The 21,509-nt window shown below is 41.2% G+C and overlaps 1 protein-coding gene across 4 annotated transcripts in view; it reads left to right on the forward strand.

Annotated features, from left to right (window-relative positions):
- Window positions 1-21,509, forward strand: part of LOC110528544 (E3 ubiquitin-protein ligase Itchy) — a 35,415-nt gene that overhangs the window by 2,171 nt on the left and 11,735 nt on the right. For 2 of the 4 annotated variants that reach the window (XM_021610664.3, XM_090241937.1), the window contains exons 2-14: window positions 817-885; window positions 1,386-1,527; window positions 2,474-2,598; window positions 6,015-6,146; window positions 6,491-6,539; window positions 7,255-7,436; window positions 7,901-8,096; window positions 16,063-16,158; window positions 16,784-16,958; window positions 17,735-17,804; window positions 20,466-20,550; window positions 20,659-20,787; window positions 21,091-21,163. In XM_021610664.3, coding sequence (XP_021466339.3) covers window positions 861-885; window positions 1,386-1,527; window positions 2,474-2,598; window positions 6,015-6,146; window positions 6,491-6,539; window positions 7,255-7,436; window positions 7,901-8,096; window positions 16,063-16,158; window positions 16,784-16,958; window positions 17,735-17,804; window positions 20,466-20,550; window positions 20,659-20,787; window positions 21,091-21,163 — 1,479 coding nt within the window. In that variant the 5' untranslated portion in view covers window positions 817-860. Of the gene's footprint in view, window positions 1-816; window positions 886-1,385; window positions 1,528-2,473; window positions 2,599-6,014; window positions 6,147-6,487; window positions 6,540-7,254; window positions 7,437-7,900; window positions 8,097-16,062; window positions 16,159-16,783; window positions 16,959-17,734; window positions 17,805-20,465; window positions 20,551-20,658; window positions 20,788-21,090; window positions 21,164-21,509 lie in introns of all 4 variants that reach the window. The other 2 variants (XM_021610660.3, XM_021610661.3) reach the window with 1 other exon arrangement.

The following is a 21,509-nucleotide window of genomic DNA, read 5'->3' on the forward strand; positions in this document are numbered from 1 at the left end:
AGAACGGCATAGGCAAGATACAGTAGATGGTATCGAGTACAGTATATACATATGAGATGAGTAATGTAAACAAAGTGGCACAGTTTAAAGTAGCTAGTGATACATGTATTACATAAAGATGCAGTAGATGATATAGAGTACAGTATATACAAATACATATGAGATGAATAATGTAGGGTATGTAAACATAATATTAAGTAGCATTGTTTAAAGTGACCAGTGATATATTTTACATCAATTCCCATCAATTCCCATTATTAAAGTGGCTGGAGTTGAATCAGTGTGTTGGCAGCAGCCACTCAATGTTGGTGGTGGCTGTTTAACAGTCTGATGGCCTAGAGATAGAAGCTGTTTTTCAGTCTCTCGGTCCCTGCTTTGATGCACCTGTACTGTCCTCACCTTCTGGATGATAGCGGGGTGAACAGGCAGTGGCTCGGGTGGTTGTTGTCCTTGATGGTCTTTATGACCTTCCTGTGACATCGGGTGGTGTAAGTGTCCTGGAGGGCCGGTGATGCGTTGTGCCTCACTACCCTCTGGAGAGCCTTACGGTTGTGGGCGGAGCAGTTGCCGTACCAGGCGGTAATCTATCCCGATAGCATTTTACTTCCTTGTTTTGCTTAAGTCTCCATGGGTTTGTTATAGTGTTCTAGGCATAAGTGCAGGAGTCTGTTTAAACATTCCATTGGGTACAGTAGGATGTAAACCAGGAAACTTGTACTATAGATAAACCCTTATGTAAACCAGGACACCTGCACTATAGCCGTGTTTCTTGTCTCTTAATGTTTACATGTGATGTCACGTTTTCTTTCTTTGCAGTTCATGTCATAGCCATAGCATGCTGCAGTGTTAATGGCTGAACTATGAAGGCACAACTTCAAGTCACTGGTGAGTTTTGACCTTACTATTTAGTCTTTTTCATTATGTGGCGGACCTCAGGAAGAAGCTGGCTTCAGATAATCGAGATTCTACTAATAATCCTAAATTAAATAATAAGCCACTGACACCCGAAGCTGTAGAATGCGCTTTTTAACGGGACTGGCGGGTGCTTGTTCTCCATAGGCCTAGCTGATGGTACAGACTATGAATTTATCAGGTATTTATAGAGTATAGATGGAATAGAATAACTTTATTTTCTTATTTTTTTCAGTGGTTGAAATATATATCAATAACAAACATAGTAGGATGTACAGTAAACCAACTAGGCTAAAGAATCGTTCTAAACAGAGGTAGTGCTTAGGCTACAGTGGTGGGTCAATGAGGCAATGTGAACATGGATCTCACATTTCCGTTCTGTGGTTTATTTCTATGGCTAACTTCCGTGACTTATAACAGTGTTCACTAGAATCTCTTACCATGACATGATTTGTGTATTTTATGGCATGCAGTTCTGTCGGCCAAACTGAAGGAGAACAAAAAGAACTGGTTTGGCCCCAGTCCGTACGTGGAGGTGGCTGTGGACGACCAGTCGAAGAAGACTGAGAAATGCAACAACACCCACACCCCCAAATGGAAGCAGTCACTCACAGTGTAAGTAGCTACGGTAATACCTATTTGCATTTCAAGTCAAATGTTATTTGTCACTTGCGCCGAATACAACAGGTGTGGACTTGACCGTGAAATGCTTAATTATGAGCCCTTTCCCAACAATGTAGTAAAAAGAGATTAGCTAACAAAATCGAAGTATTAACATAATAAAATAACAGTAATGAGGCTATATACAAGGAGTACCAGTAATCAAGTCACTGTGCAGGGGTACAAGGTAGTTGAGGTAATATGTACATGTAGGTAGGGATAAAGTGACAAGGCAATGGGATGCATATAAACTGTCGTGTGTGTGTGGTGTCAATATGCTTGTCTTTATGTGTGAGTTTATGTAGTGTGTGTGGGTAGGGTCCAGTGGGTGTGTGTATAGAGCCAGTGCAAGAATGTCAATGTAAAATAATATATACATATAACACAATTCTGGAGGTTAATGCAGATAGTCCGGGTAGACATTTTGATGAACTGTTCAGCAGTCTTAAGGCTTGGGGGTAGAAGCTGTTCAGGTCCCAACTTGGCGCTCTGGGACTTCTTGCCGTGCGGTAGCAGAGAGAACATACTTTGACTTGGCTGGCTGGAGTTTTTGACCATTTTTAAGGCCTACCTCTGACACCGCCTTCCTCTGACAAATTTATATTCGCATGTATATTTATTTAGCATATAGGCCTATAGTGCATTTCTCATTCATAGTCTTGACTAATACGCTCAGAGATTCTCCATGGAAGTGCTTCTTAGTCCGTAGGTGTAATCCGTATCTGGGAAACTGGCCCACAGTGATCTCGTTATTGTTTATGTGTTTAACTCATTCCTTTATAATAGTGTAATTGTTTAGCCCTGTCACCAAGAATTGCATGTCGTCTCCTGGTCTATTGTTGTATAGCCTACTAAGTACAGTAGTGAAACCGTAAACAAATGTTTTCCACCCTCTACACAGAATTGTCACACCTTTCAGTAAGCTCATTTTCCGGGTATGGAGTCATCAGACGCTGAAGGCCGACTTCCTATTGGGCGTGGCCACATTGGACATGAGTGAAACCCTCAAGTCCAATGATATGAAACGTGAGTTCATTCTCTTCTCCTGATGAGGCACGGAGCAGGTAGTATTAAATGTGATTATATGAAATCTCTGTGACTTTTTGATAGCGGAAAAGTGTATAACAACATATACAAGAGCTTTGCAGTAAGTGGTTGTCATATTTACAAATAGTCCTCTGTAATATAACTGATGCGTGCCACTGCACTGTAGGGAGATGAGGAGCAAGCGGTGGCTCTCATTCACACCACTTCTTACTATACACTACATGACCAAAAGTATGTGGACACTTGCTCGTCGAACATCTCATTCCAAAATCATGGTCATTGATATGGAGTTGGTTTCCACTGCTCCAGAGTCCAATGGCGGCGCGCTTTACACCACTCCAGCTGACGCTTGGCATTGTGCATTGGTGATCTTAGGCTTGTGTGTGGCTGCTGAGCCATGGAAACCCATTTCATGAAGCTGCTGACAAACAGTTATTGTGCTGACGTTGTTTCCAGAGGAATTTTGGAACTCTGTAGTAAGTTTTGTAACCGAGGACAGACTATTTTTCCGCCCTTCAGCACTCGACGGTCCCATTCTGTGAGTTTGTGTAGCCTACCACTTCGGGCTGTGCCGTTGTTGCTCCTAGACATTTCCAATTCATAATAACAGCACTTACAGTTGACCAGGGCAGCTCTAGCAGGGCAGAAATTTGAAGAACTGTCTTGTTGGAAACGTGGCATCCTATGATGGTGCCACTTTGAAAGTCACTGAGCTCTTCAGCGAGGCCATTCTACTGCCAATGTTTGTCTATGGAGATTGCATGACTGTGTGCTCGATTGTATACACCTGCCAGCAATAGGTGTGGCTGAAATAGCTTAATCCGTTAATTTGATGGGATGTCCACATACTTTTGTGTATGTTGTACTGTAACTCTAATCTTAAAGGGATAGTGCAATTATGTTATTTCAATTTGAAGGAAGTTGAAGAAATAGTAGAAAAATAGCAGAGGCGATTTAGCAGTGGCTGCTAACTGAATATAGCTAAAACGAGTGTGTGATAGAAAAATGACGTGTTTACCTGGTTTGTTTGATATTAATAGGAAGGCATAGATATAATTTATTTAATTATGTGTTTCTGAAAAGAGATGCTTTCCACTCTATCTTCCTGCAGTTAGTCTGCTAGAGATGGTGATAAAAACCTAAATGCGGGCGTTCCGTAGACAAGATGACATGTGTGTGTGTGTGTGACCCGCGATAGAGAGCCTGGAGAGAGTTTAGAACAATGCCTCATTGTCTCTTCTTCCTGGCATCTGGGAAAATAAGCCGGGTTGGGGGTAAAACACCATCCTGTGTAGATAACCAAGGTGGCTTGTGGGAGATGGAACCAGTCGGACTAAGCATTTTTCGGTCCTATATAGTATCAGTTTTTTTAATTTTCAGTTAGGTTGCTCAGCTGTTGGGCTGACTGGTTTCATTATTGCAATAATTAATCGATATTGTTTAAAGATAATTGTTTGAAGAAATGACAGTCTCTCTCACTTGAATAGAATATTCCACAAGTGTTCCGCGCACTGAATTTGCTCCCAATTATCACCTTTAAGATACAGGTAGATAAGGTATACTTTATTAATCCATACTAGGTAGAAATGTGTCTTCTGCTTTTTTTCCCAATCCCTCTGATATAAATATATATTTATAAACTGGGTGGTTTGAACCATGAATGCTGATTGACTGACAGCTGTGGTATACCCAGGGTATGACACAAGCATTTGTTTTTCCTGCTCTAATTATGTTGGTAACCAGTTTATAATAGCAGTAAGGCACCTCAGGGGTTTGTGGTATATGGCTAATATACCACGGCTAAGGGCTGTGTATGGGCACTCTGCGTTGCGTTGTGCTTAAGAACAGCCCTTAGCCGTGGTATGTTGGCCATATACCACACCCCCTCGGGTCTTGTTGCTTAAATATATATTTAAAAAAAAGAATATATATATATATATACACACACACACACACACACACACACTATGTTGTAGAGGCTGGAGCAGAGGGTAGCCGCAGTACAGCTCCCAGTAAGCAGTTTATTGACAACGTTTCGATCTTCACCAGGTCCTCAACCTGTTTTTTTTGCAGTACTTCCTTAGCCCAGCACCTACGTTTCTTTAAGGATGTGCATTTGATCACAAAGTTTTCTAAAGTTAAGAACTCCTTTCACCTAGGTCTTAATTGGACACGCATTGAAAATAACTAACAACAACCAGTACACTCTGCCCTCCATGGAAGAGTTTAACACTCCTGCTCTAATCCACTACTTCATGTCTGGTATTCTTTGTGAGACAGCTCTCGCCTCAGCTGGAATTCGAGGGCGGCTCTCGCCTCAGCTGGAATTCGAGGGCGGCTCTCGCCTCAGCTGGAATTCGAGGGCGGCTCTCGCCTCAGCTGGAATTCGAGGGCGGCTCTCGCCTCAGCTGGAATTCGAGGGCGGCTCTCGCCTCAGCTGGAATTCGAGGGCGGCTCTCGCCTCAGCTGGAATTCGAGGGCGGCTCTCGCCTCAGCTGGAATTCGAGGGCGGCTCTCGCCACAGCTGGTATTCGAGGCGGCACTTGACTTTTAACTCAAGCATATGAATGGGCTTACTTTGCCAATAGAATGAGTCCTTTCAGTCATGGTCGACGTGCTGCCCATGTGACCCTCAAAGATATATTAATTAATTCCTGCACTACAATCAGGGGTCAAAGACACACAGAAGTGCACCTCCTATGTAGGTGACCAAATATGCTACTGATTAAATAATAATATTCACTGAGTGTACAAATCATTAGGAACACTTCCTCTTTCAATGAAAGACTGACCAGGTGAAAGCTATGATCCCTTATTGATGTCACTTGTTAAATCCACTTAAACCAGAGAGGTTAAAGAAGGATTTTTAAGCCTTGAGACTATTGAGACATGGATTGTGTGCCATTCAGAGGGTCAATGGGCAAGACAAAAAATTCAAGTGCCTTTGAACGGGATATGGTAATAGGTGCCAGGCGCACCAGTTTGTCACACTCAACCATTTCCCGTGTTTATCAAGAATGGCCCACCACCCAAAGGATATGCAGCTAACTGGGAAGCATTGGAGTCAACATGGGCCAGCATCCCTGTAGAACGCTTTTGACACCTTGTAGAGTCTATGCCTCAACGAATTGAGGCTGGTTTGAGGGCAAAAGGGGGTGCAACTCAATATTAGGAAGGTGTTGCTAATGTTTGCTATACTCTGTGTAGATGGTCAATACATGCATATCGTGCATGTTATCCCAGCCATCGCTTTTCAGGAACACAAGTTATATTTCTGATATTAGACGGGATACATCAAGGCTAGAATTCAAGCTGATCCATCCATGTTTACACTCTGTTTATAAACTAGCATCTACGCGTGTGTCTGTCCTTCTGTGTGTCTGTATGTCTGTCAGTCTCTGAGGTGGTGCAGATCTTACAGCTGTGTTCAGACCAGGACAACACAGACGTGGTGGGAGACCTGTCCATCTGTCTGGATGGCGTGCAGGTGGACCCAGAGACCTTTGCCTCTGCAGAGAGAGACCATGGTGAGGATTAGGGATGGGCAGGGTAAAGTGTCGGTGTTTGAGGCAAAAAAAATTGGTGTATACTATTGGTTATTCCAATTTAGTTTTTTTCGGATGCAACTGAAAAGGACATTGTACATTATTTTAATACTGCACTTGACGTACTCCACAAGCAATAAGCACATGTTTTTGTTGTTCATTTTGTCAATGCTTATAAATATAACCTGCTAAATAGTTACATTTGTACAAACCTGAGTAGTCGCGCCGATCCCAATTGAGGATGATGTGATTAATACATTTCACTAGATGAATTGTATTCTGTTTGGGTTTGAATGCTTGATGTTGATGGTTTTCTTTTTCAGCAGCTACTGCTCCCAACAGGGACGCGAGGCAGAACGAAGATGGAGGCAACAGGTATCATGTTTTAATAATACTATATTGTATGTCTTCTGTAAGTTCTCTGAGTGAATACTTGACTTTTGGGGGGGGAGATTTAGTGTGAGTCGGCAAAATACTTTTATGATATTACTCAGTCACACTAGCATATCTTCTGTCCATTGTGAATACTAGAGATGGGCACCGATATGTCAAGTTTAAATCGATGTTAATTGCATTTTTCCCGATATGAATATATCGTTTTACAAAAAACATTGCAACTGTCTCTGCACTGGGATGTCCAGAGAACTGCTTGCTGATTGCAAAGATCTTATCAAAGGACTTTAGGGTCAATTATTGATCCTAAGCAATGTACTTTCTTGGTAAGGAAGAAGGGGGTGGACATTTTTTATTTTTCATGATAACTCTTGACAGTATGTAAATACTTATATTGTTCATATGTTTTTTGATTAGATTTAGTTTTGTAGTGTCATGTTTGCTGATGTCAGTGATGTGATCCTCCGGTATGTGTGTATTGTAAAATAAAAGTACTAGTGGGGGTGGTAGTAGTAGTAATGATGATGGTGGTAGTAGTAGTAATGATGATGGTAGCAGTAGTAGTAGCAGTAGTAGATAAAACGTTTTGACCACCAAAAAGTAGGAGGCACTACCTACAGCCAAAACGGCAAACAAAAAGTAATTGACTGTGCTGCATGCAATTTATTTAGACTTTTGGTGATGTCATACCCGCCAGGTCCAGCAGAGACACGTCACCTTCCAGTGACTCTACAGAGGACTGGGTGATCATCCCCAATGGCCACGAGATCAACTGCACGGGGTCTCCCGCCCCATCCCCAGGGGGCTCCAAGTCCACACGCCCCCCCAGACCTGCTCGTCCTCCTCCACCCACCCCTCGCAGACCAGCCGCCTCCCCAGGTTGGCACCACGCTAAGAAAGGCCCTAGACATACCCTAGCAATTCCATAATAATACAATACAAAATACCACAATACTATAGTAATACAATAGATAACCATAGAGGTCTCTGACAGAACTATTGAAAGAAATTCCTTTCGTGTGTTGATGTTCTAATGCCAGGTCCATCTATTGCCTTCTCATGTAATGAAACGTTCATGTTTTCATTCCACTCACTATTCAAGCCATTTTGTGGAATTGAATGAAGTGCAGTCCAGATATGCTATTCAACACAGATATGCAGTCTAAAAGCATTCGCCTTATTTAGCAGCTTCTCATTAGCATCTCCTACTAGCGACCACAGCTAACCTGTCCTTCGTCTATACCGTCTCCAACTAGCAACCGCAGCTAACTATTCTCCTCTGTCTCATCGAACCTCCAACAGCAGCTCCACCCCAAGACCATAACTAACCTTTTCTCCTCCAGCGTCCTCTAGCAGCTCCACTCCCAGCGACGTGAGCGAGCCCCCGGCTTCAGACGGCTCCTCCTCAAACCCCCCTCCGGAGAACGGCACAGAACCCCCACAGGCAGCCAGCACCAGCGGACCGGAAGCCATTGGGGTACCCCCAGCCGGAGGGCTCCCCCAACTCGGCCCTGTCAGCAACGGTCCACTGCCACCGGGGTAAGTGGACTAGGCTCCTAACCAGATGTGTATCATGAGCAAGTAAAAAAGAACGCTCCCTATCAATCCGACAGCCCTGACCAGCCTGGCCATCGAAAATGTGCGCATGTGTTCGTCTTCATATCCAATTGTATTTGTCACATGCGCCGAATACAACAAGTGTAGACTTTACTGTGAAATGCTTACTTACAAGCCCTTAACCAACAATGCAGTTAAAGTATGACAATTAGATCAAAATAAACTAGTAACACAATAAAATAACAATAATGAAGCTTTATACAGGCTACATACAAGGAGTACTGAGTCAGTGTACTGGGGTGTGAGGTACAGTAGTTGGGGTGATTGAATGAGGTAATATGTACATGTCGGTTTGGTTAGGTCTTTAGCGTCATGTATATGTAGGTAGGGGGTCTTTGGCGTCATTCATGGGTTTTAATGTGTGTGTGTGTGGAGTTGACTGTATGCCCTATATAGCCTTCTGTTTGTACCCTGCAATATATCCCCATGCTGTATATCCTGCATCGTGCTAATGTGAGCTTTAAGGTTGCAGCGGTGCAACTCCCCAGTACTTAACGATTACAAGCTTAACCATAACACAATGCAGCCACCACTATGGTTGAAAATATGGAGAGTGGTACTCGGTGAGGTTTTGGATTTGCCCCAAACATAACACTTTGTATTCAGGACAAAATGTTCATTGCTTTGCCACATTTATTGCAGTATTTAGTGCCCTGTTGCAAACAGGATGTATGTTTTGGAATATTTGTATTCCGTACAGGCTTCCTTTTCACTCTGTCAGTTAGGTTAATATTGTGGAGTAACTACAATGTTGATGATTCATCCTCAGTTTTCTCCCATCACAGCCATTAAATCCCTGAGCAGAACTCCGGCATCTGAGTTAGGAACAACGCCTGTATATTTGTAGTGACTGGGTGTATTGATACACCATCCAAAGTGTAATTAATAACTTCACCATGAGGTAGTCATTCAAAAATCATGTTGAACACTTATCATTGCACACACAGTGAATCCATGCAACTTATTATGTGACTTGTAAAGCAAATCTTTCCTCCTGAACTTTTTAAAGCCATAACTAGACTGGAGAGAGAGGGGGGAAGACTTGTATTTTTATATACATTTTCAGGATGGTTAAACAGGATGTAAACTTAAACCAGATATAAAGTAGGTAGAAAAGATACTGAAGCAATACATTTTTTTATAAGATCTATGAGAATTAACAATCACCAAAATAAAAACTAGACAGTCAGTTGGAATTTCAGATTATCCATGTAATTGGTATGTTCTTTCAATGTTTTAATCACTCAGATAGCGTTAGACATGGCAAAATGTGTAGAATTGCAGGAGATTAACTTTGAAACTGCAATTTCTCTCAGCCACATGACAAATGCTTACAAATTGAGGAAATTAGCTATAAAACTAACATTTTCTTTCTGTGGCCAAGAGGGCCTCTACAACTGTGCCATTGGCCACACCCACCACTATGCCCATTACCACACTCCACCCCCGCTACCTTTGCCACCGCTGCTGAAAAAAATCCTAGGGTAAACACTGAGGTTGACAGGAGTTCGATGCTACACCTCTTTGTAGAGTTGACTTAATGTTTAACTCTGTTGGAAATGAATAGCTGTTGACCCTTCAATTTGATATTTCAAACCACTCTCAACCACTAATAGATGAGACTTGACAATTTATCACTCATTTTGCAGTCAGTATAAAAATGTTCTTAGTCTAGTCGGCATTAGTCTGTTAGTCTAGGCAGCATTAGTTTCTTAGTCTAGGCAGATCATTGACAAGATCCTCCCGTGTAGTTCTGGGCTGATTCCGTACCGTTCTCATGATCATTGCAATTCCACGAGGTGAGATCTTGCATGGGAGCCCCAGGCCGAGGGAGATTGACAGTTCTTTTGTGTTTCTTCCATTTGTGAATAATCGCACCAACTGTTTTCACCTTCTCACCAAGCTGCTTGGCGATGGTCTTGTAGCCCATTCCAGCCTTGTGTAGGTCTACAATCTTGTCCCTGACATCCTTGGAGAGCTCTTTGGTCTTGGCCATGGTGGAGAATTTGGAATCTGATTGATTGCTTCTGTGGACAGGTGTCTTTTATATAGGTAACGAAGTTGAGATTAGGAGCACACTCTTAAAGGGAGTGTGCTCTTTTATACAGGTAACAAACTGATTAAGAGTGTGCTCCTAATCTCAGCTCGTTACCTGTATAAAAGACACCTGGGAGCCAGAAATCTTTCTGATTTATAACATTATAACATTATAACATTTTTGACATGTGTTTTTCTGGATTTTTTTGTTGTTATTCTGTCAGGCAAGGCAGAATAGTAGAATAGAGTAAACTAATAAACCATAACACTTAGGCTTCTACCTTCAGTTTATACACATTTTACACATTTTACAATCTATTTTACAATAGTTATATTTTGTTTGTTTTTAGTCCTTCCTCTATTTCTGATATCCATCCAGTTTGATTTCTATTTGTAACTGTGCTATTTCACAAAATGTCTGAATCTATATACGTTTTACAGACCCTGTATGTTTTACATTGGTTATCTTGTTATTAGTCCCACCCTTCAGCTCCATTCAACCCCTCCCATCTGTCTCTCAACATCATCCAGTCCCACCCTTCAGCTCCATTCAACCCCTCCCATCTATCTCTCAACATCATCCAGTCCCACCCTTCAGCTCCATTCAACCCCTCCCATCTATCTCTCAACATCATCCAGTCCCACCCTTCAGCTCCATTCAACCCCTCCCATCTATCTCTCAACATCATCCAGTCCCACCCTTCAGCTCCATTCAACCCCTCCCATCTATCTCTCAACATCATCCAGTCCCACCCTTCAGCTCCATTCAACCCCTCCCATCTCTCTCAACATCATCCAGTCCCACCCTTCAGCTCCATTCAACCCCTCCCATCTATCTCTCAACATCATCCAGTCCCACCCTTCAGCTCCATTCAACCCCTCCCATCTATCTCTCAACATCATCCAGTCCCACCCTTCAGCTCCATTCAACCCCTCCCATCTATCTCTCAACATCATCCAGTCCCACCCTTCAGCTCCATTCAACCCCTCCCATCTATCTCTCAACACCATCCAGTCCCACCCTTCAGCTCCATTCAACCCCTCCCATCTATCTCTCAACATCATCCAGTCCCACCCTTCAGCTCCATTCAACCCCTCCCATCTATCTCTCAACATCATCCAGTCCCACCCTTCAGCTCCATTCAACCCCTCCCATCTATCTCTCAACATCATCCAGTCCCACCCTTCAGCTCCATTCAACCCCTCCCATCTATCTCTCAACATCATCCAGTCCCACCCTTCAGCTCCATTCAACCCCTCCCATCTATCTCTCAACATCATCCATTTTTGGATTTCTATTGGCCATATATTTTCCAACTGTGCAGTGATGCTTCACTAAAGTATTGAACCTTTCTATTCTCATAGCTTCTACACATTGTAAATTGAAAATAAACCATTTTTGCTAAAATAATTATTATATTATTGATTGATTGACTATGGCTTTTCAAATCACCTAGTATTGCTATCTGCAACGTTAGTTCTAGGCAAATGTTGCAATTCTTCAGCCATTCCTGGACCTGTTACCAAAAACGAGCTACATATGGACAATACCAAAATAAATTATCTAATTACTGCCTCCTCACAGCAGCATCTGCAGAGGTGGGAAGATTGTATCCCCCATATATATAACATTCTATTGGTTGCAAGAATTTTGTATAGTAATTTAAATTGAACAATTCAAAGTTTTGAATCCGGCGTATCAATTCATAAACCATGTGCCATGGAATGGGCACATCGAAAATCTCTTCAAAACTATTTTGCAATTGAAATTGTTATGTTTTTATTTATCACACTTTTCTTTAACCATTTATGTTCTTTAATACAGGGCCGACATACAAGTTCCTTACTTTTATCCCCTTCTACTTGCCTCTTCCATTTTTGTGGTAATGCTGCATTTGGTTATAATTTTGGGTAGAGCAGACATTCCCATATGTCACACATACAGCTAACACAGACAACTCCACCAGTCCTATTTATGATATCATTCACTAAAATTATACCTTTTTTTTTTTAAACACTTCCCTCAATTTTTTTTTTTTTTTTAAATCAATTAGTATATTTGAGTTTAACCACAATATTTGTTGTATTATTTGTTCTGTCTTTTCAGGTGGATTCAACTGAAATTGCAACCAACTGTCTGAGGCTTGTTTAAAAAATAAAGATATTTTGGAGATTATTTCCTTTTCAAACAACTGAAAGTGAGCAGGTGTTATCTGAATAAAGGGAAAAAGGCCCTTCTTGAAAATAGGATGAGACATTCTTACCAATTTACTAGAGAACCATTTTGGATTTAAGTATAACTGTTGTATGACTGACGCCTTTAGTGAGAGGTCTAATGCTTTAATATTTAATCATTTCTGCCCTCCAAATTCATATTCGTTATATAAATAGGCCCTTTTAATTTGATCTGGTTTGCCATTCCAAATAAAATAGATTTTTTTTTTTCTCATATAATTTAAAAAGCAGGTCACTAGGTGTAGGCAAAACCATAAGCAAATAGGTAAACTGTGATATGACCAAAGAGTTAATCAGGGTGATTTTTCAAATAGACAGGTATTTTCCTTTCCATGGTAGCAAGAGCTTATCTGTTTTTGTTAACTTTCTATAAAAATGTATTGGAGTGAGATCATTTCTTTCCTTTGGGATTTGTATACCGAGTATGTCCACATCTCCGTCAGACCATTTCATTGATAAACTACATGGTAATGTAAAATTTGCTTTTTTTCTTTGTGGTTTTAATCCAGGGAGGATAGCAAAAGTATCTAGATCCTCTGAGGCCGAGATTCTAATTGTGGTTTTAAAAGAAAACATGAATCATCAGCGTACAATGACACCTTAATTTTTAAGCCACGGATTTCTAATCCCTTAATATTATTGTTTGATCTCATTTCAACAGCTAACATTTCAATGGCAATAATAAATAGATATGCCGATAGTGGACAACCTTGTTTTACTCCTCTAGATAGTTTAAACCTTTCTGAGATGTAGCCATTATTTACTATTTTACACCTAGGGTTACTATACATAACCTTAACCCATTTCATAAGAGATTCCCCAAAATTAAAATATTCTAGGCATTTGTATATAAACTCCAGTTGTACTTTATCAAAAGCCTTTTCAAAATCAGCTATGAAAAGCAGGCCTGGTGTCCCTGATATTTCATAGTATTCTATTGTTTCCAGTACTTCCAGTCTTATATTATCTCCAATGTATCGTCCATGTAAAAAATCTGTCTGATTAGGATGAAAAATATGACTTCCTTTTTAATTCTATGCGCCAAGCATTTTGCTAGGATTTTTGCATCACAACACTGAAGTGTAAGAGGTCTCCATTTTTTTAAATGGACTGGATCTTCACATATACCATTTGGGTTCTGTTTCGGTAATAATGATATCAGACCTTCTTGTTGCGTGTCTGATAATCTACCATTTATATAGGAGTGGTTCAAACATGCTAATAATGGTCCTCTGAGTATATCAAAAATACATTTTATGTACTTCAACTGGTATGTCATCCAGCCCTGGAGTTTTCCCATCCTTAAAGGCCCCAATTGCACCAAGAAGTTCCTCCTCTGTAATTTGGCCTTCACTTGAGTCTTTCTGTACAGATATTAATTTGACATTATTATTAGGAAGAAAAAAAACATACAATTTGTTTCAGTTAGTGGAGATGGAGGAGAATGAAACAAAAACATATTCTTAAAGTACTTTACTTCCTCTTTCAAAATATAAGTTGGTGAATCATGCGTGACTCCGTCATTTGTAACAAGTTTTAATACATTTTTTTGGTAGCATTTCTATATTGAAGATTGAAAAATAATTTGGTGCATTTTCCCCCATATTCCATCTAGTTCGCTTTATTTTTATAATATATTACACTGGATCTTTCTTGAATAAGTTCCTCCATTTCTTTTTGGTTTTCCTCTAACTTATTCTGTGCCTCTATGGTACAGTTTTTATTGCTATCTAACTGTACTGTTAGTCCTTCAATTTCCTTTGTTAATATGGACTCTTTTGATCTAAATTGCTTTTGTTTTATAGATGAGTACTGAATTGCATGGCCTCTAAAGGCACACTTAAGTGTCCCATACAATAAGGTAATCTGCTGTACCTGTTATGTCTGAAAAAGTCAGTTATAAATTCTTCAATTCTAGTTCTAAACAATGTATCATCTAGTAGGCTTTGATTACATTTCCAATATCCTTGCCCACGTGGAAATTTTGTAAGAGTAATATATATGCCAATTATGTGATGATCCGACCGCATTCTGTTCCCTATCAACACTTTTTAAACTTTTGGTGCCAGAGAGAATGGCATAAGAAAGTAGTCAAGACGACTAGCTTGATTAAGCATCTCACTAGGTCAGGGTATTTAAGTCTCCATATATCTACTAATTCCAATATATCCATGACATTCATGATTTCCTTAAGTGCCTGAGGGTGATTAGTTTGTAGTGTGATTTCCTTTCCGGTAAATAGAGGTATTTAAGACTGTATTAAAATCTCCCACCATAATAATAGTCTAGTGTTGCTTGTAGAGTTGATAAATTCTTATATATATTTTCAAAGAAGCTTGGATCATCATTATTTGGACCGTATAGGTTAATAAGCCATCTCTGTTTATTGTCCAATAGCATGTTTAAAATAATCCATCTACCTTGAGGATCTGTTTGGACAATTTGCACATTTAAATCAAAATTACTGTTAATTAAAACCATCACTCCTTTTGAATTTCTTTGCCCATGGGATAAATATATTTCACCCCCCCAGTCCTTTTTCCACAAAACTTCATCTAAAATTGTTGAATGAGTTTCCTGTAAACAATAGATATTATATTCCTTCTCTTTTAGCCAGGTAAATACTGGTCGTCTTTTCTTATTATCTGCTAAGCCATTACAATTATAACTGGCTATACTTATTTCACCACTTACCAAAATGAGACACAACTTTCAATTCTATTTATCAAAAATATATGTTTGTAAACGTACCATTTTAAAAAGTAACATGATGATTGAGTGTCTATATAGCTGTACCATGATATTTGCATTGCTACTAAGTAAACCTCCAATTGGTCCCCACTATTCCACCCTCCTAAAAGCTCTCCTCATCCCGAGTCTTAGGCAATGTTAGGCTGTTAGTCTAGTTGCCGTTAGTCTAGGCACTGTTAGTCTAGTCGGCATTAGTCTAGGCACTGTTAGTCTAGTCGGCATTAGTCTGTTAGTCTAGGCAGTGTTAGTCTAGGCAGTGTTAGTCTAGTCGCAATTAGTCTAAGCACTGTTAGTCTAGTCGGCATTAGTCTGTAAGTCTAGGCAGTGTTCGTCTACTCTGCATTAGTCTAGGCAGTGTTAGTCTAGTCGGCATTTGTCTGTTAGTGTAGGCAGTGTTAGTCTAGTCGGCATTAGTCTGTTAGTCTAGGCAGAGTTAGTCTAGGCAGTGTTAGTCTAGTCGGCATTTGTCTGTTAGTCTAGGCAGCGTTACTCTAGGCAGTGTTAGTCTAGTCGGCATTAGTCTGTTAGTCTAGGCAGAGTTAGTCTAGGCAGTGTTAGTCTAGTCGGCATTTGTCTGTTAGTCTAGGCAGCGTTAGTCTAGGCAGTGTTAGTCTGTTACATAAGGGTCAGTATGCCTATTGTAGAATGCCTACGGTGGGTAGTTACTAATAGTACTTATTAATAGTAAAACTTGGTGCACATTAGTTACTAGTAGAAATATTCTGTGTAATTGAATCAATTCAATTAATGTACTTGCAATTATTTTAATGAGGAACTTAACATTCATTTAGGTGTTAAGATTACATTTGTGCAGGACTGGTGCCCTTCAAATGTATTTGCTGACTGTTCTGTGTTTTGTCTGAAGCTGGGAGCAGAGGGTGGACCAGAATGGGCGCATGTATTACGTGGATCACATTGAAAAGAGGACGTCATGGAACCGACCCGATTCTCTCCCCTCTGGGTAACAAAATAATTTATTCATCAAATCCGTAGTTCGTAAATCATATACTATATGTTTTGCTTTCATATGGCAGTAGTTTATCACGAATTCTACTCTTTAAAAATGAACCAATGCGTTCTGGAATATGTTAACTAATACGTATCTCACGCTGTATTATAGTTTTACATGGTACAATGTCAAATGATGTGTGTTAAATGGGTTTCAATAAGAGCACCTGCGCAAAGTTGATGTCACTATAGTTTGCTGTCACGAGAAACCCTGCACGGTACCTGTTCTCTCGGACCGAGTGATACGTGACATCAAGCTTTATCCATGCCATTTTTGTGCACATCCTACTGAAGACCGAAGGCCCTGGATTTCTTTACACTACACGCTGCCTCCCCTAGAGGAATATCGGCCCTGTTGAAATAGTGCAGAAATGCCTCCTGCTGTTTCCTCAAGAGAAGTGTAGATATATATGTGTTTGGATATAAGCAAGGTTACCACCCTATTACTTTCACCAATCTCACCAGTTCAGATCTTTTTCTTTTTTTTTGTGAGAAAGGATTCCTTTTTAAAGTATTCACACAGGGCCGTCATCAATCATCATGGAGAAGTAGAACCTTCCCTCTTCTGTCCCATGTAGGTGGGAGCGGCGAGTGGACCCAATGGGCAGGGTGTACTTCGTGGACCACATCAGCCGGACCACCACGTGGCAGCGCCCTACGCAGGAGTCGGTGCGTAACTTTGAGGAGTGGCAGCACCAGCGCAGCCAACTGCAGGGGGCCATGCAGCAGTTCAACCAGAGGTTCATATTCGGGGTAAGACATGGGCTACGTCACAATTCTCTCCCCTTCCTCCCAAACTGCACTAGTCTAATCCCATATTGACCCCTAGTCTCTATGCACTTGTGGAGATGTGAGATTATTTGACAGGTATAAGCAATATGGTGAAACCTGGCCTTAGAATGACCTGGCCTTAGAATGACCTGGCCTTAGAACCACCTGGCCTTAGAACCACCTGGCCTTAGAATCACCTGGCCTTAGAATCACCTGGCCTTAGAATCACCTGGCCTTAGAACAACCTGGCCTTAGAACAACCTGGCCTTAGAACAACCTGGCCTTAGAACAACCTGGCCTTAGATCCACCTGGCCTAACAGAGTGGCAAATTGGAACTATTAACAAATTGCTTACAGCTGTTACATCATCTCAGATCTCCACAAGTGTATAGGAGGGAGTATGCTCTAGGGACGGAGGGCGTAGGGTCTAGATTTTTGGGAATGGGCCACTGATTTGAAAAGTAATGACTGGTATAAGATATATTGTGGATACTCCCTCTAGCCCATGCCTCCTTGGGCTCTGTTGGAATACTTAAAATAAGTAGTCCAACAGAAATGAATCCTCCCTTGAAGGAATCACAGTTCTGAACTGGTTGGGTTGGTGGAAGTTCTAGCATGGTGACCTTGTTTTCAGCTATGTAATCACTTATTCATCTGTGATTAGCTACCTTATAAGACCACTGTATATCATTGTAAAGAAGCATTATTCAACACACGTAAGCGCTGTTCATTTAATCTCCTTTTTTCTCCCATTGTAGCTCCAGGATCAGCAAATAGCCGCAGCAAACAAAGAGTTTGACCCGCTTGGGCCGCTGCCACACGGCTGGGGTAAGTAGCACGGTCCACCACAACGCGTTTTCCACTGTCAATACGCTCCGAAAGTGGAGACGTTTCTACAAATGTTTACATTGTGACGTCTTGCCAGTTTGTGGCAGCGTCATGTGTGATTAGATAACTAATGTCGTGTCTTTGGCATCATTAAAGTGAAGACTGTTATTTTATCAAATCAATTCTCTGTAATTATTATTACGTGATTAAACTAATCATGTAACTGTAATTAACTAGGAAGTCGGGGCACCAAGGAAAATCTCCAGATTACAAAGTTTTTTAATAATAATAATAATAATTTTCCTAATATAACTCTTCAAATATTTTAACATCTGATCAATTAGTCTTCTAATTAATTAATTATTCTTTACCTCACATTAGTCTCATTCCAAACGTTGTAAATTGTTGGTTATCTGCACGAACCCAGCCTTTGCTATGAAATCATCCATACATCATTTGTATTAATTTAGTTAGAAAATAAATGATTATCCCAGAAATGCATAAATAAACAGTAGATATGGTTACAAGGAAATGATAGGGGAGGTTCCCTAGTGGGCTAAGCCAATATGACGGCTTGGTGGACAAAGGGAAGTAGGTGTGGACTGAAAAGGGTGGGAAAGACAAAAGGAGTCATTACACAGTTGATAATTATATTAATTTAAATACTAATCCTTTGCACATGAACGCTCACTTATTCGTGAATAATTGTAATCAATATATATTTACGCTCAGTGTGTCGTCGGGATCTCTGTTGGAATCGTCCATCTTTCTGTTGGAAAGTTCATCCGAGCATCTCTCTCTCTGCTTCCTTGAAGTATTTTGTGGTTAGAATGAATACTTCAGAGTACCATTCAGAAATGTTGTTATAGGATAAATGTTTTGGCGGATGTCGATCTTCGCATCACAGGTTGACATAATTTCAAGCTGCAGACTAATAATTAGTATCTAAGATTTGCTCTTATTCTGTCAGGATCAATAGTCTCAGAGTTGAACCATTTCCCACCGTGTAGCCAATGCTCCACGTGGTATGGTTAGGAATTCAACACCCATTACAACCTTAACTTATACTGATGTTTTCGTTGTCTGAACTCAACCTGTGCCCCCTTTGGTGTCCATCGAGGTACACGTGGTCTGAAGAGGATTTCTTCAGGAGGGGGTTTTATTCGTAACAGTAGAAAAGGGCTGTTCAATGAGCCAGATCATGTCTGTGCTCATGGGAGCGGGCCAATGACTTAGTAAACTTTAAGGGAATACAATTCTCACATTAACGGTATAACATCACATTACACCATTTCACAAATAGTTTAATCTTTACTCATTCATTTTATGCAATAATTAGACACAATCCTCATAACGGAGTCACCTGTATAAACAGAGTAATGTGGCTGGGTCACACACAAAACAAAACGGACCAGGTTGTAGCTGGCTTCTCCACCAACCGTTTACACATTCTCCAAAACATGGATATTGTTCAGTTCTCAAGTTCTGTGATGTAGAAGAAGTTCCTTTGTTCTACTGTGAAACTCTCTCTCTATACTGCATGGGTCTCCTCCAGGAATTTACGACATGAGATAACAGAACCTGGGTGTAGGGGAGAGAGGGGGATGCCACGATCTATTCCCAGAAAGGGCCACGTCATGACACAGCTACTGTATAAGTAATTTATTTTCCCCCGCAGTTAGCCAGGTTAGTTAGCTTACTAGCTACAATGACTTCCAGTTAGTTAGCAACTGCTCCTACACTCTTTGGCTTTACTGTAACACTGGTGTCACATGTACAAACATTATGAGGTGTCTCCAGAGGTGGATTCACTAGAAAACCAACCTAACGTAGCAGGCGTAAAATAAACTCCTGAAACTAGATCCCCTACATACTGGCCTGAAACTAGATCCCCTACATACTGGCCTGAAACTAGATCCCCTACATACTGGTCAAGACCAGAAGACCACTCTTCAACCAATCCAGTAAATGTGGAGGAGGAGTTTGGATGAAGTGTCGCCTTGTTAACATCCAAAAGCGGAAGTCTACCATTTCCCCTGAAAACCGGAACATCTGGTTTTTAGGGACTTTGCAGAGGCTACTAGAAACCAAACGCAATGAAATGGCGAGACACCTATCAGAATTTGGCCAATAGAAACTCTAATTTCCGAGGCAAAAAATAAAATAATGTTTTGCAACTGCTTGCTACAGTACTTTTTATCAGTTTTTCTTCTCCCCAATTTCATGATATCCAATTGGTAGTTAGTCTTGTCTCAACGCTGCAACTCCCGTACCGACTCGGGAGAGGCGAAGGTTGAGAGCCATGTCTCCTCTGAAATACGATTCCACCAATCCACACTGCTTTTTGACACAATGCCCACTTAACCCGGAAGCCAGCCGGATGGGACAAGGACTACCCAGCTGGCCAAACCCACCCCTAACTCGTACGACGCTGGGCCATTTATACGCCGCCTTATGGGTCTCCTGGTCGCGGCCGGCTGCGACACAGCCCGGGATCAAACCTGGATCTGTAGCGAAGCTGCCATCTGTGCCTTTGACCGCTGCGCCACTCGGGAGGCTCTTAATCCACTTTGTAAATGTATAACTGTAATGGAATCTTTGTGTGGTATGATGCAGGATTCTAAGTCTCGTTCTTGCGGTTTGTTTTGATGTCTACTGCAGAGAAGCGAACAGACACCAACGGCAGGGTATATTTTGTTCACCACACATCGCGGATGACCCAGTGGGAGGACCCACGGACGCAAGGGTCAGTTTCACTTCCAAACAAACAACCCAAATACTGACTGTAAAGAACGGCTCTTGTATGACTGTCGGTGCCCTGTAAATAAGTGTGTGTGTGTGTGTGTTGGTGTAGGCTGCTTAATGACAAGCCTCTACCTGAAGGCTGGGAGATGAGGTTCACTGTGGACGGCATCCCCTACTTTGTGGACCACAACAGGAGAACCACCACCTACATCGACCCTCGCACAGGCAAATCCTCCCTGTGAGTCGTGTGCACTCACTCACTGACTCCCAGTGACCCTTTGGTTGCTGGCCCTCCAGCCCACTACTCACTCACTATCTCACTTACGCGCTAACTCACTCTTGCACGTACGCTTACAGTCCAAAGGATTCAATTTTTTTTTAAAGATCCCAGGTGCACAGACACACACACCATCCACGCCATCCACCTTATTGTATCACTCAAAATATGTTGAATGTTATTTACTCCAGTGCGACCCATCAGATAAGCACATAAACAAATGTCATTGTCAACAAACTCATGTATTTCATGCTTTCTTCTCAGTGAGAATGGGCCTCAGATCACCTACGTCAGGGACTTCAAAGCCAAAGTGCAGTACTTCAGGTTCTGGTGTCAGGTACGTACCCTACACACCCTGTACCCCAGCTTTGTATTGTACACTATGTCCTGAGAACCACCTCTGCCTTTTGAAAATGCAGTCTTATCTGTCCTAATTCCCCTGAAGTATACACTTCCAAGTGCATTCTTTCCGCATTTAAAAGGAGGATTGAGGTATGCAGTGGCTATTCTAGCATGTACATTTTGGTGGGGCAAACGCAAAAAAAATGTTTAGATGCATGCCAGCAAAGCCTCTACACAACACTAAACAATACTTTAATTGCACTATAACAGTGACAAGTGGTGCCCACAAACTGTTCGGGCCAACATAAAACTGTCCCAACAGCTGAGCTTTCTTTCCAGAA

Source organism: Oncorhynchus mykiss, chromosome 7 (genome assembly GCF_057628025.1).
Source record: "Oncorhynchus mykiss isolate SJ-2025 chromosome 7, ASM5762802v1, whole genome shotgun sequence".
Lineage (NCBI taxonomy): Eukaryota > Metazoa > Chordata > Actinopteri > Salmoniformes > Salmonidae > Oncorhynchus > Oncorhynchus mykiss.